The sequence below is a fragment of the Coregonus lavaretus genome, assembly GCF_964263955.1.
Source record: "Coregonus lavaretus genome assembly, chromosome: 32".
In the NCBI taxonomy this organism is placed as follows: Eukaryota; Metazoa; Chordata; class Actinopteri; order Salmoniformes; family Salmonidae; genus Coregonus; species Coregonus lavaretus.
In genome coordinates, this window is record NC_140019.1 from 34,638,606 (window position 1) to 34,665,451 (window position 26,846).

Below are 26,846 nucleotides of genomic sequence, written 5' to 3' on the forward strand. Positions count from 1 at the left end.
TCCAACTCCAAACTCAAGCAAATCTGAGGAGTCAAACGTGAAACACCCTTCATTATGATCAAACAATTACAATGATGCAACACATGTTACCAGGAGATGTTTCCATAGGAACAGCACTGTAGCACAACACAGGCCTGTTGTACAAATCAGAACTGTACTACATTTAGTTGGGCGTTTCCTTGGATATTGAAATGCAGGCACTACCAAGGTTTCTCCCCACACGTTCTGTATTGCTTGTGTTGTGTTTCACTTTGATGGTTTTACGATAGCCAGCCAGGTAAGTGCCAGTCTCCGTCCCAAATGGCACACTATTCCCTATATTGTGCACTACTTTTGACCAGAGCACTATGAGCCCTGATCAAAAGTAGTGCACTACAAAAGGAATAGCGTGCCATTTGGGACAGAACCGTACTCCTCTCCTCCCTCTACCTCTGCAGCAGGCCCCAGCATGCCAACAGAAAGGTGTGGTTTAGCTTCATAAAACAATATCATGTTGGAGAGCACAGATATTCAAGACGAATGTACAATCAGTCCTGTATGAGTTATGAGTCCTGTATTAGTACATTAGCTCAGTTGAATTTTCTGGGGTCTTCTTCTGCACAATTACACAACACTTTTGACAATTTATGGCACTGCAAAAAAAAAAGGGAAGTCAAGATTGTGTTACTAACAGGTCTGCCTGTTCTTGTAGTTGAGAAAGAGAGGAATCACGTCTATGAATTTAGCAGAGGAGATTTAAAACAACTGCGTGCCAAGAAGGATGCATTTTTTAAAACCTCCACAATTGATCTTGGATCATGCCTCCACTTGCCAGATCTCCCAGACACACAGTGGTGTTGCCCTCAGGGATGTGTGTTCTATCGTGAACGTGCCTTCAAAAAGTATTCACACCCCTTGACCTTTTCCACATTTTGTTGTGTTACAGCCTGAATTTAAAATAGATTAAATTGAGATGTGTCACTGGCCTACACACAATACCCCATAATGTCAAAGTGGAATTACATTTGTACAAATTAATAAAAAATGAAAAGCTGAAATGTCTTGAGTCAATAAGTATTCAACCCCTCTGTTATGACAAGCCTAAATAATTTCAGGAGTAATAATTTGCTTAACAAGTCAGATAATAAGTTGCATGGACTCACTCTGTGTGCAATAATAGTGTTTAACAAGATTTTTGAATGACTACCTCATCTCTGTAGCCCACACATACAATTATCTGTAAAGTCCGTCAGTCGAGCAGTGTTCAACTACAAAGACCAGGGATGTTTTCCAATGCCTCGCAAAGAAGGGCACCTATTGGTAAATGGGTAAAAAAAAAAAAGCAGACATTGAATACCCCTTTGAGCATGGTGAAGTTATTAATTACACTTAGGATGGTGTATCAATACACCCAGTGTCTACAAAGATACAGACGTCCTTTCTAACGGTTGCCGGAGAGGAAGGAAACCGCTCAGGGATTTCACCATGAGGCCAATAGTGACTTTAAAACAGTTACAGAGTTTAATGGCTGTGACAGGAGAAAACTGAGGAGCAACTAGACAGTTGTAGTTACTCCACAATACTAACTTAATTGAAAGAGTGAAAAGAAGGAAGCCTGTACAGAATAAAAATATTCCAAATCATGCAATAAGGCACTAAAGTTAAACTGCAAAAAATTTGGCAAAGAAATTAACTTAGTGTCCTGAATACAAAGCATTATGTTTGGGGCAAATCCAACACAACACATCACTGAGAACCACTCTTCATATTTTCAAGCATGGTGGTGGCTGCATCATGTTATGGGTATGCTTGTCATCGGCAAGGACTAGGGAGTTGTTTAGGATAAAAAGAAACGGAATAGAGTTAAGCTCAGGCAAAATCTTAAGAGAAAAACCTGGTTCAGTCTGCTTTCCAATAGACCCTGGGAGACAGAGCTTGACAGAGCTTGAATAATTTTTTAAAGAATAATTTGCAAATAGTGTACAATCCAGGTGTGCAAAGCTCTTAGAGACTTGCCCAGAAACACTCACAGCTGTAATCGTTGCCAAAGGTGATTCTAACATGTATTTACTCAGGGGTGTGAATACTTATGTAAATTAGATACTTCTGTATTTCATGATCCCATATTCATTGTGGTTATCTAGCCACAATAATATATTTTTCTTTACTTTTGAACAGCTGTTCAAAAGTCCCCCCTCTCATCTTTACTTTGAATCCAGACCATAACAAAATCAAATCAAATCAAATTGTATTTGTCACATGCGCTGAATACAACAGGTGTAGACCTTACAGTGAAATGCTTACTTACAAGCCCTTAACCAACAATGCAGTTTTAAGAAAGAATAGAATATATATATATATATATAAAATAATAAGAAATAAATGTAACAAATAATTAAAGAGCAGCAGTAAAAATAACAATAGCGAGGCTATATACAGGGGATACCGGTACCGAGTCAATGTGCGGGGGCAGCGGTTAGTCAAGGTAATTGAGGTAATATGTACATGTAGGTAGAGTTATTAAAGTGATAATAAACAGAGAGTAGCAGCAGCGTAAAAGAGGGGAGGGCAATGCAAATAGTCTGGGTAGCTATTTGATTAGATGGTCAGGAGTCTTATGGCTTGGGGGTAGAAGCTGTATAGAAGCCTCTTGTACCGCTTGCCAGCTCATATAGTGAAGAATAGGGTGGTGTACACATACAGTAACATGTGCATAAGCCTTCTTGTTAGTACATGTTCCCGAATCAAACTGACACGCTCACAGGTTTCACCCTCTCTCTCTGCCTTCACTTTGGGAACCCAACCCAGTATTCTTCCACTAGGTCAACATCAGGTCTAGTCCTTGCCCTGAGCTTGTTTCTGGTCGTAGGCTACTACTGACTCATAGCTCTTATATCTACCGGTACAATTCAATAAGTGAAGCATGTTTATTGCCGTGAGAATAACTGTTCTGCAGAACTTGAGCAACGATGGTCCGTGCGGTGTGGCTACCTTGGCACAGATAAAGAGTTTGTTATGTTGAAGACAGGTCATTTGAATAATTATAAGTATTGTGGTAGATTACATGCCTAGTACAACACCAAACATAACAATACATCTAATTTACTCTCATGTTGAGTGACAATTTTGTGGCCAAAGAGTACTGATGACAGGGTTGCATTTAGTACGCCAGAACAGAAACGGTACTGTACCGATTGAAAAACGCTGTGATAATGGTGGCCCAGAAGGTGATTCCTGTACAGTGTGCTGCAAGTGTTTTGCAATTTCAGATAGTCACACCCAGAGCAATGTTTTTTTTATTTATTCTAAATACATGGCTCTGGTCACGCCCATATTGATCAGGCCACACCTCGAAACACCCACCAAACGGGAGCAAACGTACCTCAAATACGGTTGAAGAACGGTGCTCATCGTTTTGGGGAAACGTGTCGTTTCATTACAACGTAGCAAACGTTGAAGCGAACTGAACGCACCCCAGGTGTGACATAGTGTTACTTATGTATTTTTGCTTTCCCCTTGTATTTTGTGACCTCTAGCGCATGGGACGAGAACAGCAGGCAATACCTGAAGTATCCTGCAGGTGGCATCAAATATCGTGGTAATGTCAAGTAGGGGGCGGGGCCAATGCTCTGATTGGGTCAACTCGAGTCCCTCAAAAGCTGGCAAAACATAGCTGCTAGTTAGCTAGCTTTGCTAACTAGCCAGTTACAGGCTAACGGGGACATGGCTTAGCGTGGTTCGACCCGTTACATCGAGAATCAATAAGCTATATTTTTATTACATACATCTCATTTACTTTTTAAAATGTTGTATCCCTTGTAAACGTACTTGATTCATGCAAACTCGTGCGTTTGATTTAGCAGGCTAATTCGAGCATCTCTTGATATCAACACGGCTCATCTCAACTGGTGCAGGTAGGTTTGTAATGTTTAGCTAGTGCTTTAGCTTGGTGGCTGGCTAATCAACAGCTCTTGGAAATGCATCGATAACAAAAATGATCTATTGGCTTACATGATAAATTATATAAATGGATGTGTGTTTCAACGTTCATTTGATCGAATTAGAAGCTGCACTTATCTTTAGCTGCATTCAATGAAACTGGACGAAGATGCGGTTTGTTCCGGCTGTTGCTAGCCTACAATTTGTCAGCCTTCGAGGCTTCGACCGTTATTTTGGACATTTCTTTATTCATCATGGCAGTGTTATTAATGATAAACATGGGAGCTTGCTAATTAGTTGATCTAACCAGAAATTATATTCACTACCTTCTATATTGCTTTTATTGGCATGTAAACGTAGCGAAGTAGCTAGCTATGATCAAATTGATTAGCTATCCCCCCACGATTAGCTAGCAGTTTGGGTGTTTGTTCGGATGATTGATTCCTAGCTCAACTGCTTGTCTCAAAATCGTAGTCCAGCTAATAATGAGCTATTTTACGCAACGCTGTCATAAGGTTGTAATTGTGACAAAAATGTTTTCAACCATGATCTGTACCTCTCTGAGTGTCTGTACCTAAGATCTGCATGGTTTGCTGTTCCTTGCGCGAGCTGCTGATCGAAACATTCGATTATCTTCCCCTAGCAGAACGGGAGCAACATGGTAGTTCCGGACAGCGCCGGTGAGGTCCAACCGGCAAGCAATGACGGTACCGGGAGTCTCATGACGACGTCCCAGCCGAGCTACGAGGAGGAGCAGGAGCTTGCAGGGGAGGAGCTGGAGGAGGTACATAAGCTCCAGGAGCTCATTCGAAGACTTGAGGTCCAGAATCAAACACTCCGCAACAGGGGAGGCAGTAAGAATCTACATCTCGGAGGAGCGACCACCACAAACAACAGTAACCTCACAACTGGTACCAACATCAATGAGAGAATCTCTTCCAGCCAAGGGGTGACCAACACCAACTCCCCTCTCAAGTTGGGGAGCAGTGGAAGTTGTGGAAGGGATCTAGGCAGTAGCAGTGACTTGGAGCTGTCCCCTCCTCAGGACCGTAGTAGCAGTGAGGATATGTCCCCGCTCCCTGTAAATAACCGGATAGAGGAAGAGGAGGATGGTGGACTGTGTGCAGGCTTTCTGAACCTGCCTTGCGGGAATGGACCAGGACCGGCGCAGACCCAGGGGCTAAGCCCAACCCCAGAGAGTCCCTCTCTGGACAGCTATGAGTCTGAGACCCTGGCGGAGAGCGACTCGGGGGTGGACCAGTTGGCTCTGGATGAGGTGGATGTTCTGGACCTAGAGGAGGACCTTGCAGAGGTGGATGGTGAGGACAGCTGGTAGGTACCATGGGGATAGGAGAGGGAGAGGACCGCTGGTAGGTACCATGGGGATAGGAGAGGGAGAGGACAGCTGGTAGGTACCATGGGGATAGGAGAGGGAGAGGACAGCTGGTAGGTACCATGGGGATAGGAGAGGGAGAGGACCGCTGGTAGGTACCATGGGGATAGGAGAGGGAGAGGACAGCTGGTAGTTACCATGGGGATAGGAGAGGGAGAGGACAGCTGGTAGGTACCATGGGGATAGGAGAGGGAGAGGACCGCTGGTAGGTACCATGGGGATAGGAGAGGGAGAGGACAGCTGGTAGGTACCATGGGGATAGGAGAGGGAGAGGACAGCTGGTAGGTACCATGGGGATAGGAGAGGGAGAGGACAGCTGGTAGGTACATTTACATTTTAGTCATTTAGCAGACGCTCTTATCCAGAGCGACTTACAGTTAGTGCATACATTATTTTATCGAACCCACAACCCTGGCGTTGCAAACGCCATGCTCTACCAACTGAGCTACATCCCCTGCCGGCCAAATCCCTCCCCTACCCTGGACGACGCTGGGCCAATTGTGCGCGCCGCCCCATGGGTCTCCCGGTCCCATGGGGATAGGAGAGGGAGAGGACAGCTGGTAGGTACCATGGGGATAGGAGAGGGAGAGGACAGCTGGTAGGTACCATGGGGATAGGAGAGGGAGAAAGTAAGCATCTAAAATTGCACCCTCTTTCCTATATAGCTAAAGCAGTACTTTTGACTGGGGACTGCATAGGGCTCTGGTCTAAAGTAGTGCACAATATAGGGAATAGAGTGCTATTTCAGATTCAGCCAAATGTCCTCTGTTTGGAAGGTCCCGTAACTTGAATTGCTATGCTCTGATCATAAAGGGTCTTAGTCAGCCTTAGACGCGTGCACATGTCAGTATTTTACTCTAAGGTCCCTTCCTTTCTTCATCTGCTGCTGTATCTGCAGATTCTGCTGTCTGTCATGAAACAACTGTTCAGATTAAACTTATTCCCAGTAGACACTAGACATGCATTCTGATCACTGCAGATGGAGAGGAACACACGTCGACTAATATTCACTAGTCTGCACCCCACATGTTGGAGTGGAGACATCTGTTTACCATTGTCTCCAGGGGTCAGCGTGATGTACTACTGTGTGACGCCTTCTGTGGCTTTGTGTTTGTGTTCACACTCAGGATGATGAAAGGTCCTATAGCCAGATGAGTCATTATGGTTCTGTTCTGTTCAACCTTTCACTCCAAAAGTAGAGGGACTATGACTGCAACCTTTAGTCATACAAAAATGTGAATTTGACCTGGGCTGTGTCCCAAATGGCACCCTATTCCCTGTATAGTGCCTTATGGGCCTTAGTGCACTATGTAGGGAATAAGGCACTATTTGGGACACTGCCCTAGGTTGGAGGTGGGTCTCTGCTGTGGCAGTTGGCCTGGTTTCCGTGATACGCAAAAACCAGAGGAAAAAAATGCAGATTTGATGCAGCTGGGCTAGTAGGCTACAGCAGCCTTTAGATGGAAATATCTGAGCGCTGCTTCTGCCTTGGAAATGCTAGGCTTTGTGGGCTTTACTAAATAGGCTCTGACTAGCAGTGCCTCTGATCACTATGAATCTATGTGACTGGGAGAGAGAGAAAAGAGGGGGTAGTGTGAAGAGAGGATGGGTGGTGACTGAGAGGGAGACCGACATGGACAGAGAAAGAGAGCCTTGCTCTAGAGGCAGAGGGGCACAGAGGGAGAGAGGCCACTTGTCGCTAGGCGAGTGGCAGCCAGCCAACGTGATTTACTCTGGGCATTGTGTGTGCTCAGCAGCAGTGGCGCTGTCCTCGTCTGACATGAATACCCAGAGAGGGAGGAGGAGGCTTGAGCTCAGAGCCAGAACTAGCGCAGCACCGCTGGGCCTCTCAACGGCCGAGGAGACATGGGTCCTATTCACTAGGCACCAAACCGAATAAAATGGACTGAAACTTGTCCAATAAGAAGGGCACGTGTTAGTTTTCCATTTTTAAAGCATTTTCCTACGGTGGGCCCTAATAAATACAGTCAAAAGTTTGGACACACCTACTCATTCAAGGGTTTTTCTTTATTTGGACTATTTTCTGCATTGTAGAATAATAGTGAAGACATCAAAACTATGAAATAACACATATGGAATCATGTAGTAACCAAAACAGTGTTAAGCAAATCAAAAAATATTTTATATTTGAGATTCTTCAAAGTAGCCACCCTTTGCCTTGATGACATTTTTTTGCACATTCTTGGCATTCTCTCAACCAGCTTCACCTGGAATGCTTTTCCAACAGTCTTGAAGGAGTTCCCACATATGCTGAGCACTTGCTGGCTGCTTTTCCTTCACTCTGCGGTCCAACTCATCCCAAACCATCTCAATTTGGTTGAGGTCGGGGGATTGTGGAGGCCAGGTCATCTGATGCAGCACTCCATCACTCTCCAACTAAGCGCAAACCAGATGGGATGGTGTATCGCTGCAGAATGCTGTGGGAGCCATGCTGGTTAAGTGTGCCTTGAATTCTAAATAAATCACAGACGGTGTCACCAGCAAAGCACCCCCACACCATCACACCATCTCCTCCATGCTTCACGGTGGGAACCACACATGCGGAGATCATCTGTTCACCTACTCTGCTTCTCACAAAGACACAGTGGTTGGAACCAAAAATCTCAAATTTGGACTCATCAGACCAAAGGACAGATTTCAACTGGTCTAATGTCCGTTTCTTGGCCCAAGCAAGTCTCTTCTTATTATTGGTGTCCTTTAGTAGTGGTTTCTTTGCAGCAATTCGACCATGAAGGCCTGATTCACGCAGCCACAGTTGATGTTGAGATGTGTCTGTTACTTGAACTCTGAAGCATTTATTTGGGCTGCAATTTCTGAGGCTGGTAACTCTAATTAACTTATCCTCTGCAGCAGAGGTAACTCTGGATCTTCCATTCCTGTGGCGGTCCTCATGAGAGCCAGTTTCATCACAGCGCTTGATAGTTTTTGCGACTGCACTTGAAGAAACTTTCAAAGTTCTTGACATTTTCTGGATTGACTGACCTTCATGTGTTAAAGTAATGATGGACTGTCGTTTCTCTTTGCTTATTTGAGCTGTTCTTGCCATAATATGGACATGGTCTTTTACCAAATAGGGCTATCTTCTGTATACCACCCCTACCTTGTCACAACACAACTGGCTCAAAAGCATTAACTTTCAACAAGGCACACCTGTTAATTTAAATGCATTCCAGGTGACTACCTCATGAAGCTGGTTGAGAGAATGCCAAGAGTGTGCAAACCTGTCATCAAGGTAAAGGGTGGCTACTTTGAAGGATCTCAAATAAAAAATATATTTTGATTTGTTACTACATGATTCCATATGTGTTATTTCATAGTTTTGATGTCTTCACTATTATTATACAATGTAAAAAATAATGAAAGACCCTGGAATGAGTAGGTGTTCTAGAACTTTTCACTGGTAGTTTGTATATATACACACACAGTGACTTGTTATGTGCCCCTGTTAAACTGTGACAAACCAAGGCTGCAGCATTTTCCACAGCCAGAGAAGTGGAAACAATGTGTTGTTGTCCTCTGTTTATGCCACATGTAGAGGTTCAGTCACTACTCAGGGCTTCTACTACTGCTGGCAAAGTCAGTATTTGCATCATTCAAATGATCATTTCACTCTTCAAATGAATGTCGACCCTGTACTGCTGTTACTGTCTAGTCGGGGTTCTTCTGTTGTGGAGGAGGAGGAGCCTGGCTTGTTTACCAGAATTGAATTAACAGGATTGGATTACCTCCAAAGGTTTGTAATGGCAGACTGCTAATTCCAAAATAATCCGTCTTCATTTAATTGTCTGTACGCCACAAGGTTCATCTAGGCATGTGGCTTGTGTGTGTTTGCCAAGTTCAGGGTGTTTAAAAAAAAAAAAACATTATGCGTTTGTTTTCCTGTCCCATTTTGTACAGTATTGTCCGACACAAACAGGTACCGTATTGTATTCCTGGTAGCTACTTTAGCAGCTGATCTGTGGATTAACAGTCCAAAGCAGCTAGGCCTTGTTCTCAGTTTCACATCATTAGCCAGTCCATATGTGGCCCAGGAGGTTATCACTACCACAACATTACATGAATAATCCGCCCAGGCGTGGACCCCTAAGCTGCTTTGGGCTGGAGGCTAGGGCTCAGGGTTGAGTCCCAAATGCCACCCTATTCCCTTTTATAGTGCATTACTTTTGACCAGAGTCCTGTGGGTGTAGTGGACTATATAGGGAATGGGGTGCCATTTGGGCTGGAGGCTGGATGGATGCTGCCGGGGCCTAAACTGCTTTGGGGGGACATAGGCTGCATGTGATCCATCATGGACCTTCTGGTACTTAAAACATTTACTGGGAGGTATGGAGAAATCTAGTAATCTGTGGGGGTTGAAGCTAGAAGTAACCCCGCTGTGCAAGGAACAAACCAAGAAACGGCACACAAGCTAAGGTGAACAAAAGTGTCCAATGTCCATGCATGAGAGCTTTATTTTGTGCCCAGATGATGGTGTGCCTACTGGTATTTCTATCTATCTCTATGTAAAACCCCCAAATGGTCCATTTTAACAAATGATCTGCCCTTAGAGCCTCTTCAACTGTAGCTCTGAGTATCAAATGATCTGACCGTTAAACAGCTAGCCTAGCTAACTAGGCCTACTCTTTAGCATCGGCCACTGCCGGTCAGCTCTCCAATTGCTGGAAAGAAACTGTTCTGGGATCAAGTTCTCTGACTTTAGAGCCCTGACTGACTACTCTACCATCTGTCGTGTGTGTGAGAGAGACCTGGATAACTGATGTCTGTATTGTTGCTGGTCCCAGTGGGATAGAGAGCTTGTCTTTGTGTTTGTCTAATGGGAAGATGAGCCCAAGTTGATTACTCAAAAACCAGTTAGCACTGCCAGGCCTCTTTGTGTGTGTGTGTGTGTTTCGCTGCTCAAAGAAATTCCCCTATGTGACCCGAATCAAACGTCCTAACGAACCTGGCAGTTTGCTCTGCACTTTTTTTCAAGGAGAGGGACTAAAACACCCACCGCCATTGCTTGTCCATATATGTATATATTCTTAATTCCATTCCTGCCTTAGATTTGTGTGTATTGGGTATATGTTTTGAAATGGTTAGATATTACTTGTTAGATATTACTGCACTGTCGGAGCTAGAAGCACAAGCATTTCGCTACACCCACAATAATATCTGCTAAACACATGTACAGTGGGGAGAACAAGTATTTGATACACTGCCGATTTTGCAGGTTTTCCTACTTACAAAGCATGTAGAGGTCTGTAATTTCTATCATAGGTACCCTTCAACTGTGAGAGACGGAATCTAAAACAAAAATCCAGAAAATCACATTGTATGATTTTTAAGTAATTAATTTGCATTTTATTGCATGACATAAGTATTTGATACATCAGAAAAGCAGAACTTAATATTTGGTACAGAAACCTTTGTTTGCAATTACAGAGATCATACGTTTCCTGTAGGTCTTGACCAGGTTTGCACACACTGCAGCAGGGATTTTGTCCCACTCCTCCATACAGACCTTCTCCAGATCCTTCAGGTTTCGGGGCTGTCGCTGGGCAATACGGACTTTCAGCTCACTCCAAAGATTTTCTATTGGGTTCAGGTCTGGAGACTGGCTAGGCCACTCCAGGACCTTGAGATGCTTCTTACGGAGCCACTCCTTAGTTGCCCTGGCTGTGTGTTTCGGGTCGTTGTCATGCTGGAAGACCCAGCCACGACCCATCTTCAATGCTCTTACTGAGGGAAGAAGGTTGTTGGCCAAAATCTCGCGATACATGGCCCCATCCATCCTCCCCTCAATACGGTGCAGTCGTCCTGTCCCCTTTGCAGAAAAGCATCCCCAAAGAATGATGTTTCCACCTTCATGCTTCACGGTTGGGATGGTGTTCTTGGGGTTGTACTCATCCTTCTTCTTCCTCCAAACACGGCGAGTGGAGTTTAGACCAAAAAGCTCTATTTTTGTCTCATCAGACCACATGACCTTCTCCCATTCCTCCTCTGGATCATCCAGATGGTCATTGGCAAACTTCAGACGGGCCTGGACATGCGCTGGCTTGAGCAGGGGGACCTTGCGTGCGCTGCAGGATTTTAATCCATGACGGCGTAGTGTGTTACTAATGGTTTTCTTTGAGACTGTGGTCCCAGCTCTCTTCAGGTCATTGACCAGGTCCTGCCGTGTAGTTCTGGGCTGATCCCTCACCTTCCTCATGATCATTGATGCCCCACGAGGTAAGATCTTGCATGGAGCCCCAGACCAAGGTTGATTGACCGTCATCTTGAACTTCTTCCATTTTCTAATAATTGCGCCAACAGTTGTTACCTTCTCACCAAGCTGCTTGCCTATTGTCCTGTAGCCCATCCCAGCCTTGTGCAGGTCTACAATTTTATCCCTGATGTCCTTACACAGCTCTCTGGTCTTGGCCATTGTGGAGAGGTTGGAGTCTGAGTGTGTGGACAGGTGTCTTTTTATACAGGTAACGAGTTCAAACAGGTGCAGTTAATACAAGTAATGAGTGGAGAACAGGAGGGCTTCTTAAAGAAAAACTAACAGGTCTGTGAGAGCCGGAATTCTTACTGGTTGGTAGGTGATCAAATACTTATGTCATGCAATAAAATGCAAATTAATTACTAAAAAATCATACAATGTGATTTTCTGGATTTTTGTTTTAGATTCCGTCTCTCACAGTTGAAGTGTACCTATGATAAAAAATTACAGACCTCTACATGCTTTGTAAGTAGGAAAACCTGCAAAATCGGCAGTGTATCAAATACTTGTTCTCCCCACTGTATGTGACAAATACAATTTGATTTGATGTACTCTAGAAACGGTCAAAGCAATACAAAAAGAATGCAGGACTATCAGGCCGATCACGGATGTTCAGGACTATCAGGCCGATCACGGATGTTCAAGTCACACGTATTGATATCAGTTGAGATCATCACCTTGTCAAGAGGTGGTTGTGTAGTCGACTAGGCACGTTGTCTACAGTGGGCACACCTACAGCATGTAGTGCCTATTTCAGACAACTCATGCAGTAGAAGCTAATGCACAGTGATGGCTGGGAGAGGACAGTACAGTTGTGGTCAAAAGTTTTGAGAATGACACAAGTATTAGTCTTCACAAAGTTCGCTGCTTCAGTGTTATGAGATATTTTTGTCAGATGTTACTATGGAATACTGAAGTATAATTACAAGCATTCCATAAGTGTCAAAGGCTTTTATTGACAATTACATTGAGTTTATGCAAAGAGTCAATATTTGCAGTGTTGACCCTTCTTTTTCAAGACCTCTGTATTCCGCCCTGGCATGCTGTCAATTAACTTTTGGGCCACATCCTGACGGATGGCAGCCCATTCTTGCATAATCAATGCTTGGAGTTTGTCAGAATTTGTGGGTTTTTGTTTGTCCACCTGCCTCTTGAGGATCGACCACAAGTTCTCAATGGGATTAAGGTCTGGGGAGTTTCCTGGCCATGGACCCAAAATGTCAATATTTTGTTCCCCGAGCCACTTAGTTATCACTTTTGCCTTATGGCAAGATGCTCCATCATGCTGGAAAAGGCATTGGTCATCACCAAACTGTTCTTGGATGGTTGGGAGAAGTTGCTCTCGGAGGATGTGTTGGTTCCATTCTTTATTCATGCAAAATTGTGAGTGAGCCCACTCCCTTGGCTGAGAAGCAACCCCACACATGAATGGTCTCAGGATGCTTTACCGTTGGCATGACACAGGACTGATGGTAGTGCTCACCTTGTCTTCTCTGGACAAGGTGTTTTCCGGATGCCCCAAACAATCGGAAAGGGGATTCATCAGAGAAAACGACTTTACCCCAGTCCTCAGCAGTCCAATCCCTATACCTTTTGCAGAATATCAGTCTGTCCCTGATGTTTTTCCTGGAGAGAAGTGGCTTCTTTGCTGCCCTTCTTGTCACCAGGCCATCCTCCAAAAGTCTTCGCCTTACTGTGCGTGCAGATGCACTCACATCTGCCTGCTGCCATTCCTGATCCCGCAGCTGAATCAACTTTAGGAGATGGTCTTGGCGCTGCTGGACTTTCTTGGGCGCCCTGACGCCTTCTTCACAGCAATTGAACCTCTCTCCTTGAAGTTCTTGATAATACGATAAATGGTTGATTTAGGTGCAATATCCTTGCCTGTGAAGCCCTTTTTGTGCAAAGCAATGATGACAGCGTGTGTTTCCTTGCAGGTAACCATGGTTAACAGAGGAAGAACAATGATTTCAAGCACCACCCTCTTTTTAAAGCTTCCAGTCTGTTATTCTAACTCAATCAGCATGACAGAGTGATCTCCAGCTTTGTCCCCGTCAACACTCACCTGTGTTAACGAGAGAATCACTGACATGATTGCAGCTGGTCCTTTTGTGGCAGGGCTGAAATGCAGTGGAAATGTTTTTTGGGGATTAAGTAAATTTTCATGGCAAAGAGGGACTTTGCAATTCATCTGATCACTCTTCATGACATTCTGGAGTATATGCAAATTGCCATCATCAAAACTGAGGCAGCAGACTTTGTGAAAATTAGTATTTGTGTCATTCTGAACTTTTGACCACGACTGTACAGTAGAGCCCTCATTAGGAGATGGGGCCATGATACTGCTACTGTAGAGGGAAGAGGCCACTGCCAGGGATGGGTGAGCGCACACACAGCACTGCTACTGCTGTGGACTGTGGTTATTGCCTGGGAATATGGGATAGGCTAGAATGGGCAGACCTAAATGGGTTGAGATGAGCTGTGTGTGGAGTGGTGACCGTCTAGGATTGGATAATTGGATGGTTTAGCCTATGGCTATGCCTTATGTGTGTTGTGTTGGAACAAGTGGAGTCTATCTTCTATGGCTAGCCTATTTCTAGTAGTAGGTGATTAGTGTGGTTGTGTTCCACCATGCATTAGACCAGAAGACTAGAAGACATGCCTCCTGCAGACATTCCCACGTAGAAGACATGCCTCCTGCAGACATTCCCACGTAGAAGACATGCCTCCTGCAGACATTCCCACGTAATAAAAGTTATTAAATGCAAAACTCGCAGGCCAGAGAACCATTAATGCTGTGTTCTTATCCCCATGAACAGGCTTTAAGGCTTTGCAAAATGTAAATCACCTCTCTCTTGCTCTCCCTCTCCCTCTTTCCATCCACCACCTCCTTTCTCATACTCCTCTTCCTTTCATCGCTGCGCGCCTCTTTTATCCACCACATCTCTCTGCTTTCTCTCCCTGCCTCGTCTCTTCCCTCTCCCCCTCTCCCTGCCTCGTCTCTTCCCTCTCCCCCTCTCCCTGCCTCGTCTCTTCCCTCTCCCCCTCTCCCTGCCTCGTCTCTTCCCTCTCTCCCTGCCCCATCTCTTCCCTCTCCCTGCCCCGTCTCTTCTCCCTGCCTCGTCTCTTCCCTCTCCCTGCATTGTCTCTTCCCTCTCCCCCTCTCTCTGCCTCGTCTCTTCCCTCTCCCCCTCTCTCTGCCTCGTCTCTTCCCTCTCTCTGCCTCGTCTCTTCCCTCTCTCTGCCTCGTCTCTCTCCCTGCCTCGTCCCTCTCTCTCTGCCTCGTCTCTTCCCTCTCTCTGCCTCGTCTCTCTGCCTCGTCTCTTCCCTCTCTCTGCCTCGTCTCTTCCCTCTCCCTGCCTCGTCTCCCTGCCTCGTCCCTTCCCTCTCTCCCTGCCTCGTCTCTCTGCAGGTTGTATGTCTCCCCTAAGAAGCAGGTAGTTGCTGAGCCCAGACCTGAGTCTCCTCTGAAGTGGTGTCGGAAGGTTCTGGACCACCCCAGCCCAGAGACAGAGGTGGCCTGTCGTACCCTGCTCAACCGTCTCGACCAGGGTACGCACCTACCTAGTAACCTTTTATAATGACCATATAACAACTCTAAAGTAACTATACTATAGTAACCACATAGTCACCTTTATAATGACCTTATACTAACCATGTAATAACATGTACAATAACCTTATAGTAATCCTAGAATAATAACCATATACACTTACATTTTAGTCATTTAGCAGACACTCCTATCCAGAGCGACTTACAGGAGCAATTCGGGTTAAGTGCCTTGCTCAAGGGCACATCGACAGATTTTTCACCTAGTCGGCTCGGGGATTAGAACCAGCGACCTTTCGGTTACTGGCACAACGCTCTTAACCACTAAGCTACCTGCCGCCCAGATACAACCTTTTGATAACCATAAAAACATAATAGCCATACAATAACATTATAACAACCCTGTAGGAACCCTTCTACAATAACCTTGCTTCCTGCCAGTTCTCAGTAACCCTATACCAACAACCTAATAACAACGCAACAGTACCAGCACAAAGCAACGCTCCTGTCCGACACACAATAACCTCATCACGAGCAATAAACTCATTTTAAAAAAATATGAGTTTGCCACCAGTGAATGCAGTCATAACACATTACCTGAGGCAATAACCAGTACGGCCTCCTATTCAATAACGTAACGTTATGACTATAACTGTTGTTCCCTGAAGGAGGGAAATTAGGTACGTCACACTATAGGGAGTCTCACTCTAGCGCCTTCAGTTGAGATGATCTACAATCACGCCTGACATGGCCAATGAAATCTGTGCCTCGCTGGAAGCCCCGTGTTCCACAGGTGATAAGCGTGAGGCTTGGATTCATTCCTTCAATTTTTAATAGCGCTCTTCACCGAGCCCAGGAACAGGCGGTGCGGGGCCAAACCGGTGTTGTACCTCGTTTCCCTCCTTCAGGGAACAGTAGTTATAGTCATAACGTTACATTCCCTTTGTCAGTCAACTTCGATACAACATACTATGGGGAAAATATAAATATAAAAATAAAAAATATAATCACACCCCAAACCTCACAAAAGTGTGTGGTGATGGCCAACTCCCCGCAGCACAAATATCTCCTATAGTCAATCCTTTAAACAACGCCCAAGACGCTGCCAGACCCCTGGTGGAGTGGGCGTGTACACCGCTAGGTAACCCTTGACCCTTGCCGCTATATGCCTGGGAGATACAATCCAGTGGGAGAGTCGCTGCTTAGAGAGCGCACTGCCGCGAGCTGGATTAGCAAAACAGACAAAAAGCTGGTCACATAACTGGATATTCTGGGTCCATTCAATGTACATGTGTAAAGCTCGCACTGGACACAGGGCATTCAACCTCTGTTGCTCTTCAGAAGCAAAAGCAGGAGGGCGAAAAGGGAAATGGATCAAAAGCTAAGGACCTGTAGGACATAGCCATGACTTTTGGGGCGACGGCCTCATTTTGACGCAACGTCACTCCAGAGTTGCCCGGGGCGAACTGAGTACAGGAAGGGTGTACGGGTGGAGGTCCCCAACACATTTAGCCGAGGCCAAAGCATTGAGCAGGGGGGTTTTGTAGGAGAGGATCCACCAATTCCAGAAGCTCAAAGGGGGCCGCACACAGCGCCCCCAAAACCAGCACCAAGTCCCATGTAGGCGCAATAGGTTTAGATACCGGTCTAAGACGACGTACACCTTTTTCAGGAACCGCACCACCATGGGGTGAGCCCCCCCCCCCCCCCCCCCCCGGTGAGGCTCCGTCAATTCCCACATGACGCGCTGCGATAGCGGCCATGTACACTGCTCGAAAAGCTCCTGTAGGAACATCAGGATGTCTCTCACAGAGCACTGAAAAGGAACCAGCCCTTTATCTTGGCACCAGGGCTCAAACGCTTGCCACTAATACGCAAACAGCCCTCTTGTGGAGGGCGCCCTTGCAGACTGAATGGTAGCAATGACATTCGGAGGTAATCCCCTAGCCATCAGATTGGCCCTCTCGGGGACCATAGGAACCAAATCCCCGGCCTCTCGTGCCAAATCCCCGGCCTCACGATGCATAAAGATCTACATTGGCTCTGCCGAACCTCCCCTGTATCTGGGCAACCACCCAGGGGAGTAGTCTCCACTCCTGAGGAAGAGGCCCCCCCTAGATAGCAGATCGGCACCCGAGTTGAGGCAACCAGGAACATGCGTCGGTCGACATGAGAGAAAATGCGCACTGCTCCGCAGCAACAGGGAGCGAGCCAGGGTGAGGATAATGGTGCTAGGGGAATGACCGCTATCATAGAAGCCATTATCCCCAGTAGGCGCAGGAACTTGCAAAAATTTACTGTGCGCCCCAATTGAAATTTGGCCAAGCAGAGCTGGAACCCGGACCCCCTTTTCAGGATAGAAAAGCGTGAGTCTGACTCGAGCCCCGGGAATGGAATGAGCTGCAATGGGGTTACATAGCTATTTTTCTGGTTTACAATAAAACCTAGAGACTGAACATGGGACACCAGCCTGGATGTGTGTAACACCACTTGTTTCCTTGACTCCCCTGCTATCAGTCAATCGTCCAGATAGGCCAATACCCTGCCCCTGGCCTCCACCACCTTTTGAAAATACGCGAGGCGAGAGGGACAAGCCGAACGGGAGTACCAAAAACTCGTAGGTTATCACCTCCTAATGGAATCTCAGGAATTTTCTGTGAAAGTATGCATCCTTTAGGATCTACGGGACCGCATTTTACGTTCATAAACCATGTCCTGAGCCTCCTGTAGCTCAGTTGGTAGAGAATGGCGCTTGCAACGCCAGGGTTGTGGGTTCGATTCCCACGGGGGGCCAGTATGAAAAATGTATGCACTCACTAACTGTAAGTGGCTCTGGATAAGAGCGTCTGCTAAATGACTAAAATGTCCTGGGCCGTTCTAAGACTACTCGCGCGCCGTTAACAATTTGTTTACAATTTGTTCAGTCATGTTACCTCATTAGCTAGCTAACAACCTGGTAACTTTACTAGTAAATCCAAACATTTGGGGGCAAAGAAAGCAAGGAAAAGGAATAGCTTCTTCAGGAGATTAACAATCACAGCAATGAATGACATCTCTTGCATGTCGTCATCACAAACCTGACATTTTAAAGCAATAGTGTACAATTGTCATTGTAATGCATCTCGATAGGAAAATGGTGCTTTTACACAATGTAGAAACCTAATATTCCACAAATTATTTAGTAATTTCAATGACAGGTATTCGTATTAACGTTATAGCTGCTTTTATAATAAACTGTCTTTACAGTGTTACATATTAGTTTCTAGGGCACGTGCTTAAAAAGTAGCTAGAATTCATATAGTCCCAATATAGGCTGCATCTCAATCAATGTAAAAAATCTTATCTGGTGCTCCTAACTTAGAGAGAGAGATTCCCAGCAGCTCAGCAATCACCAGTAGTTTACCAGCAGCACACCCCCATTCATTATTTATCCGGTGTGCGTCTGCAGCTACCGAACTTCAACAACCAAGCCATTCACACCCGACCAGGGCCTGGCTCAATGACCACATGATGTCACGGTGTAGAGGCGGGGTGTTTGGTTGGATTACCTTGTCCTGGGTTGGATAGTCTTATAGCACCAGAACACAGCTGTCTGTCAGGGCATGAAACTACCCACTTTAGAAGTGAAAGGTTAACATGCACAGGAGATTACAGTCCCAGAGTTGACTTGATTGTAGAAAAGATGAAAGAGAACTCCTGAACGTGCTAGATTACATAAACTACCCACTGCAGCAGGCAAATATAGGAAATCATTCACTAGGTTATAACCTACCCCATAGTTATGAGTCATGTTATATAAGTGTGATATTGGACAGTTTCACCCTCCCAAACTTGTTGTGGCAAATTGCACAATGAGCCAATGGCAAACAGTGAATAGCAAGCAATATTGCTTCCTGGATGAAGTAAATAAAAGATATAGGAACCAGTGCCTTAGGAATAATGACCTGCCATAGCATTGCTACCTCTCATAGCCTATAAGGGTGATCTAGAACAGTTACACCCTGCCAAACTTGTGTTGTTGTGGCCCATTGGCTCCGGCAATGAGTCTGAATGAAGGTAGTGGCCGACAGTGACGCTGTGTGAAGTCAGTCAAAATATAGACACCAATGGCGCTTAATAGAATGAAGGTAGTGGCAAACAGTGTATATCAGTAAACAATGACACTTGATGAAGTAACCATATAGAACCCATTGCCCTAGGAATTAATGTTGTGTCATAGCCTCCATTGTTAGCTCTTATATAAGTATTGCTATAGGACAGCAAGTTCTAAAACTCTTTTTGTACAGGCACAGACAGGGTCCCACCTAAAGCTCTTTTTGTGCAGGCACAGACAGGTTCCCACCTAAAGCTCTTTTTGTGCAGGCACAGACGGTCCCACCTAAAGCTCTTTTTGTGCAGGCACAGACAGGGTCCCACCTAAAGCTCTTTTTGTGCAGGCACAGACAGGGTCCCACCTAAAGCTCTTTTTGTGCAGGCACAGACAGGGTCCCACCTAAAGCTCTTTTTGTGCAGGCACAGACAGGGTCCCACCTAAAGCTCTTTTTGTGCAGGCACAGACAGGGTCCCACCTAAAGCTCTTTTTGTGCAGGCACAGACAGGGTCCCACCTAAAGCTCTTGTAATTGTCCTCTGTCCTACTAAATACACCAAACCAATGCCTCTAGTCTCGACTCTGTCTTTTGCAACAGTTTTAAAATGAACCAGCCACGGCCGACCATTTGAGAAACGATGATGAAAGTTGTCCTTTCTCTTTTGCTCAGGAATTACTTTTTAAAGTTCTTGTTCACTTCAGACTCGGTACCTAAAGAACCGGTAAAGGAATCCTGAGCACACATACTCACTTCCACCGAAGGTGTTTTATTTGTCCACAAGGTCACAGATTTTGTCCAAAAAAAAGTCCTAACACTAGTGAAGTAAACACTATTTTTGCACGATACAGGCTGCCTTTAAACTGTGCCTTGACTCTGTTTATGTAACTGTGTCTCCTCTCCTGTCTCCTCTCCTGTCTCCTCTCCTGTGTGCCTTTAGCGTCTCGCTGGAGGAACATCTACAGCAGCTCTGGTCAGACGGGGGACGCTGGTTCCTCTGGCTCTGGCCTCCTCTCTCCTGGGTACCACAACAAATCCACTAACAAAACCCTACTAACCAGTGGTGGCTCAGGTACGCATGATATTAATACACACCACCACGCTTCTTTACTTTCAGCTGCTCTCTCTCTCTCCACAGTGTTTTAACAGTGTTGGTGGAACTCAAGATAAAGTACTATCAGATTTTTTTAAACTCGATAAGTCCTTAAAGATGGACCTCCCGAGTGGCGCAGCGGTGTAAGGCACTGCAGTGCTCGAGGCATCACTATAGATCCGGGTTCGATCCCGGGCTGTGTTGCAGCCGGCCGCAACCGGGAGACCCATGAGGCGATGCACAATTGGCCCAGCGTCGTCCGGGTTAGGGGAGGGTTTGGCCGGCCGGGATGTCTTTGTCCCATTGCGCTCTAGCGACTCCTGTGGCGGGCCAGGCACATGCACGCTGACTAGGTCGCAAGTTGTACAGTGTTTCCTCTGACACATTGGTGCGGCTGGCTTCCGGGTTAAGCGAGCAGTGTGTCAAGAAGCAGTGCGGCTTGGCAGGGTCGTGTTTCGGAGGACGCATGGCTCTCGACCTTCGCCTCTCCAGAGTCTTGCAGTGATGGGACAAAACTGTAACTACCAATTGGATATCACGAAATTGGGGAGAAAAAGGGGTAAAAAAATATTTTATATATACAAATGTTCTTAAAGAACTTTTCCTGTAGAAAAACAATATCACATGTATAAATACAGTAATTTGGACACCTGGACCACCTTTTGAGATGTGCTTTTTGTTAAGTAAATCAGGTGATGAATGAGCTGAAAGGGAGACTGGAGTAGGACTTTAAAATAACAGGTTTGTAACAAGTGTTTCATGTTTTCAAAGGGTTGTTCTCCTCAACTCAACAACGTAAAGGGTCAAAGGTTGGATCTCTTGTGTATATTGGCCTACTACAGCTAAGATGCTGAATGGTATCTTATGTTATGCATTGATAATAATTTCTCCAAAACTAATGGCATTTACAGGCTTGCTTTGCAGAGTGGTGTGGATATCAAATACTTCGGCCCTTAGCGATACTGGGAAAACAAACGTTTTAACTTCTCAATACGTGGGTGGCGCTATGTAAACCAACACAATGCTTATGTTATGATGAACGCAGACTGTAAATAACACTCTTTGCATGAAGGATGTAAATGCTTTGCTTGCTGGTGACCCCTCCTAATCCCAGATCTGTTATATAACCAAACACCCTGGATGCTGTTGTTGCTTCTGTTTCAGTTTGAATGACGTGTGTGTGTGTGTGGTGTGTGGTGTGTGGTGTGTGGTGTGTGGTGTGTGGTGTGTGGTGTGTGGTGTGTGGTGTGTGGTGTGTGTGTGTGTGTGTGTGTGTGTGTGTGTGTGTGTGTCAGACGATGGCCTAGTAGACACATCATGCTTCCAGCTGTCCTCAGCAACTGTGTCTAGACTAATACAGCAGGACAGACAGGGAAGTCAGGACTAGATATCTCCTGTCATAATGCAGGCCTGGTCCAGAAACAACCCCTAGCTCCATAGTGTAGTGTTCTCAGGTCTCCACACACAGATTGTTACTGGACCAGCCCTCAGTCTCTGATTAGACTAATGAAGAGAATTGTCTACTGTATAGCTGTGGATGGATAATGTATAGTTGCATGTCCTTGGTTTTCAGGCTGTATTATAGTCCTTGTTTTGAAGGGGCAGTTGTGTGGGACAAACCTGTGGATGGATTCTGAAGGAGTGTGTGTGATCTAAATCGTGGTTGTGTTCTTCTATCTCCAGGCTACATGAGTGTGCACTCTGCTCTGAGTTCCCAGTCTTCTATAGACAGTGAACTGAGTACCTCCGACGACTCCATCTCCATGGGTTACAAGCTACAGGACCTCACTGACGTCCAGATCATGGCCCGCCTACAGGAAGAGAGTGAGTTGTGTTGTGTAGAATAATGACTGCCGTGACAATGTGTTTCAAGAAGAGAGTGAGTGGTGTTGTGAAGGATAATGACTGCCGTGATAATGTGTTTCAGGAAGAGAGTGAGTGGTGTTGTGAAGGATAATGACTGCCGTGATAATGTGTTTCAGGAAGAGAGTGAGTGGTGTTGTGAAGGATAATGACTGCCGTGATAATGTGTTTCAGGAAGAGAGTGAGTGGTGTTGTGTAGAATACTGTGTTACCAAAGTCTAAAGGGTTACATCATTGTGCTTGTCAATATGCCACCGGTAGCTGATCAAGAAGCCTGTGAATATGCTGACTCTGTCGTAGTGTGTACTTAGGGCAGGACTGTGTTTGTAATGTGTGGGTGGGTGTGTCCATGTCTTTGAGTTATTGTCCAATTGCATGTAGATACTAAATACACAAACAAGCCAGTAGACGCTTGTTCTTTCATGTGTACGTCCTCACCTGTGGCAGCGTCCAGGCCCTGTAACTCTCTGTCTCCTCTCTCTCAGGTCTGAGACAGGACTATGCCTCCAGCTCTGCCTCAGTGTCTCGTCGTAGTTCCTCTGCCTCCCTCCAGTCTCTACGTCGGGGTGGGACCTACAGCGACCAGGAGTTTGATACCTACAGCCTGGAGGATGAGGAGGATGAGTGTTGCTCTCTGCCCCAGCGACGCCTCCGCTACTCCCCCTCTCCCCTGGGCTCGCCCCGCTGCCTCTCCCCCTCCACGGCCTCCCAGGGCCAGGCGGAGTACAGCAGGCTGGGGGCCCCCCGACAACGCGCTCCACGCCGATCGCTACAGGGGCCCGGGCCCGAGCTGCTAAAGTTCGCCAAGACCGAGGGTAGGTGGAGACTGGAGAGGAGTGTTCATGCATCACACACAAACCGAACATATAGCAGTGTCTGTACACAATCAGAACTACATGGAATTGTCAGTTAGATGTACTCTGTATTGTTTGAAGACATGACTTATAAATTGATTAGTTCTATAGAACGTAGTTTCAGTTCAGTCTTTCTCCAACTCAAACCGTGTGTGTGTGTGGTTCCAGAAGAGTTGAGGCACAGCATGCCTAACCTGGCCCCCCGCACCAGCCTGCGTTCCCTGGAGGCGGTCAGGAACAGCCGCAGCATGGAGGCTAACCTCCAGAGCTCTGGCAACCGCATATCCCACCTGCCCCACTCCCCCTCCTCAGGTAACCCTCACCTGGCCTGTACACCTGGCCCCTCAGGTAACTCTCACCTGGCCTGTACACCTGCCCCCTCCTCAGGTAACCCTCCTACACCTGGCCTGTACACCTGCCCCCTCCTCAGGTAACCCTCCTACACCTGGCCTGTACACCTGCCCCCTCCTCAGGTAACCCTCCTACACCTGGCCTGTACACCTGCCCCCTCCTCAGGTAACCCTCCTACACCTGGCCTGTACACCTGCCCCCTCCTCAGGTAACCCTCCTACACCTGGCCTGTACACCTGCCCCCTCCTCAGGTAACTCTCACCTGGCCTGTACACCTGCCCACTCCTCAGGTAACTCTCACCTGGCCTGTACACCTGCCCCCTCCTCAGGTAACCCTCCTACACCTGCCCCCTCCTCAGGTAACCCTCATACACCTGGCCTGTACACCTGCCCCCTCCTCAGGTAATAATAATAATAATAATATGCCATTTAGCAGACGCTTTTATCCAAAGCGACTTACAGTCATGCGTGCATAAATTTTTTGTGTATGGGTGGTCCCGGGGATCGAACCCACTACCTTGGCGTTACAAGCGCCGTGCTCTACCAGCTGAGTTAACTCTCACCTGGCCTGTACACCTGCCCCCTCCTCAGGTAACCCTCACCTAAACCTGGCATGTACACCTGCCCCCTCAGGTAACCCTCACCTAAACCTGGCCTATACCTTCCCCACTCTCTCAAATGGAACCTGATACTGCCTACCCTATCCTGAGTGGTTCAGAGGGAGCCTCTCACACCTACCCTACTCCCCTCAGGTAACCCTTACCTGTCTCACACCTACCCTACTCCCCTCAGGTAACCCTTACCTGTCTCACACCTACCCTACTCCCCTCAGGTAACCCTTACCTGTCTCACACCTACCCTACTCCCCTCAGGTAACCCTTACCTGTCTCACACCTACCCTACTCCCCTCAGGTAACCCTTACCTGTCTCACACCTACCCTACTCCCCTCAGGTAACCCTTACCTGTCTCACACCTACCCTACTCCCCTCAGGTAACCCTTACCTGTCTCACACCTACCCTACTCCCCTCAGGTAACCCTTACCTGTCTCACACCTACCCTACTCCCCTCAGGTAACCCTTACCTGTCTCACACCTACCCTACTCCCCTCAGGTAACCCTTACCTGTCTCACACCTACCCTACTCCCCTCAGGTAACCCTTACCTGTCTCACACCTACCCTACTCCCCTCAGGTAACCCTTACCTGTTCCTCAAGTAACCATTGTCACCAGCTAAATCAGACCTTCCTCCCTCCCTGGTTATACTCCTCAGTTCCACTAATATTCCTCTGGGTACAGGCATCTAGCCTACAACTCTTTGCTGCCACAATTCCTGATCTCAAGTGTACAGAGAATATGTGCCCTTCTCCCTCATTTCCTGTATTGTACTGTCATCAGAGCATTGGCATATGAACATTAAATAAGGGAGAAGAACACATGTATACTTTTTGAGTGTACTACTTTGCAGTGTGAGAGTGTGGATAGCACTCTCCTAAACCCATCTCATTATGCCCATCCCCCCCCCCCCCCCCCCCCCCCCCCCAGGTATGTCATCCAGTCGGATGCGAGGCAGTGGCCAGTCCCCTCTGTCCATGCGGGTCCCTGTCAAAGCCATGGGCTCCATGCCGGGGACCCGCCAGCCTTCCAGGGGCCTGCCTGTGGTCCAGAGTAGACCCAATGGAGGGTTACGGAGGGTCCAGTCCCCAGGGCCTCCCAACGGGGGAACCTACCCAACTGGGAGAGCCTCTACTGGGAGTGGGAGGCAAGCAGCAGCCCCATCCTCCAGGGGAAGACTGGCCCAGACACCCAGAAGGTGATTGATTGATCATTTAGAAATACACATTCAGCATTATGACTTAGGATGATTACTTCTCATAAAGTGAGTTGATAGGAGTGTGATTTTCAGACAGTCATTCCGTTGGTTAAACGTGATTACTCCTTATCAGTGGCGGCCACAAACCGTTTGAAAGGCACTTTTACAGGTATCAAGACTCATGTCATTGTTTTCTTTATTTGTTAGGTCTATGGGGATGACTAGAACGAATGGCCCAATCTCAAATGAGTCATGGAGAGACGGCTGCTACTGAGGCAACAAGGAAACTTCCTCCAGCTCTCTCCTTTACCTCACGTTTTAGTATAAACAAATCCAACATTACGTACTGACTCTGAACAGACCTTCCCTGGCATGAAGAATCCTCTCACACCACGGATACACTGGAGAGTGACTGAGCGCACACACACACACCGTTCTTTCGCTGTATGGACCTAGACAGAGCTTCCAGAGTACAGAAGATGTTTTTAACAAGTCGATTCCAATTCCAGTCTATATTTTATGATGATAGTTGTTGAGAGAAGACTAAGGGTTGTTATTTGATTTGTTTACGTTCTGTAGATGTACAAGTTATTGAAGACTTTGGGTGGAATGTTTGTTCTATTGTGTGTGTGTGAAGTTGAACTCTGACTGATATGAAGGTGATCTCATCTGCAACTTGGGTGTTGCATGATGTTTCTGTTTAGTTTTCTTTCCTCCAAGGACAAAGAAGTTAGTTTTTTTTGGTTATATATAGCCTTATCAATAGTAAGTCTGTTCTTCCAAGGAACAAACCCCATGTTGATGCGTGTGGGAAGGTTTTTTGAATGTTTGTGAGTGATTGGTTGTGATTCCTTTATAATGATAAGTGTTGTATATGTGTTTTGCTGAGTCTGACACAACGCAACATCTCTGGACCACACTGCCCTTCCATCAAGACCCCCTTAAGAAAAAAACGTTATTGTTGGGTTAAATTATTTGTGCCAAGGTGCATTTCTGTTGCTGCAGCACTGTTTCTAAAATCCAATAAAGTACTACTTGTAGTTGAAATACTGTGCATTAATTTACCACAGTTGTTTTTACTGCATATCGGTAGGTGAATCTGAGTTTTGGTTTTTGAATACCACTGTACTAATAAAATTAACGGTTTATTTGACTTTTTAGTCATTTAGCAGATGCTCTTATCCAAAGCGACTTACAGTTAGTGAGTACATACATTTTCATACTTGCGTCATGCACGAAGCAAAGGCCTCATGCCTTTTCTAAGACAACCAGCTATGCACCCTCATGCAGAGTTTCTCTGAAAATCAGGAACTGTAATGACAATAAAACCTACCCAGAACTTGAATGTTTACTTTGTTTCTCATGTAGATGCTCTTCCTTTGCTCTGCATGCATGGACCAGAGGTCGACGTGCTGAAAGCTGGAACAAATTCTGGTATATATAAAAAAATCTGTTCTGTGATTGAAACTCAGAACCTAAGAATAATCCCACCAGGCAATGTGTCTGTTCCAAAATGTGTAACTGTCATAGTAGGGGACAACTTTATTAGGGAACATGAATGATGTGTATGCACATGATTCATTGTAACTTCAATGCACTGCTGTCCTCTATCCAATGTTGAACCCTGCCTGATAAGCACACGCATATAAACACAAA

At 46.2% G+C, this 26,846-nt stretch overlaps 1 protein-coding gene across 4 annotated transcripts; it reads left to right on the forward strand.

The window, feature by feature from the left end:
* Nucleotides 1-3,640: 3,640 nt before the first annotated feature.
* LOC311107929 (SLAIN motif-containing protein-like) lies at nucleotides 3,641-26,343 on the forward strand. 4 transcript variants are annotated; one of them, XM_084150538.1, is made up of 9 exons: nucleotides 3,641-3,893; nucleotides 4,562-5,250; nucleotides 14,995-15,134; nucleotides 20,159-20,290; nucleotides 21,995-22,135; nucleotides 22,660-22,989; nucleotides 23,197-23,340; nucleotides 24,923-25,190; nucleotides 25,398-26,343. In XM_084150538.1, the coding sequence occupies exons 2-9, from the start codon at nucleotides 4,577-4,579 to the stop codon at nucleotides 25,462-25,464; spliced, it is 1,896 nt and encodes a 631-aa protein (XP_084006664.1). In that variant the 5' UTR covers nucleotides 3,641-3,893; nucleotides 4,562-4,576; the 3' UTR covers nucleotides 25,465-26,343. The 4 variants fall into 4 exon arrangements, 3 of the variants coding, with proteins under 3 accessions (XP_084006664.1, XP_084006666.1, XP_084006665.1); XM_084150540.1 differs by having other exon boundaries at nucleotides 3,658-3,893; nucleotides 23,200-23,340; XM_084150539.1 differs by having other exon boundaries at nucleotides 3,658-3,893; nucleotides 4,565-5,250.
* Nucleotides 26,344-26,846: the final 503 nt, after the last annotated feature.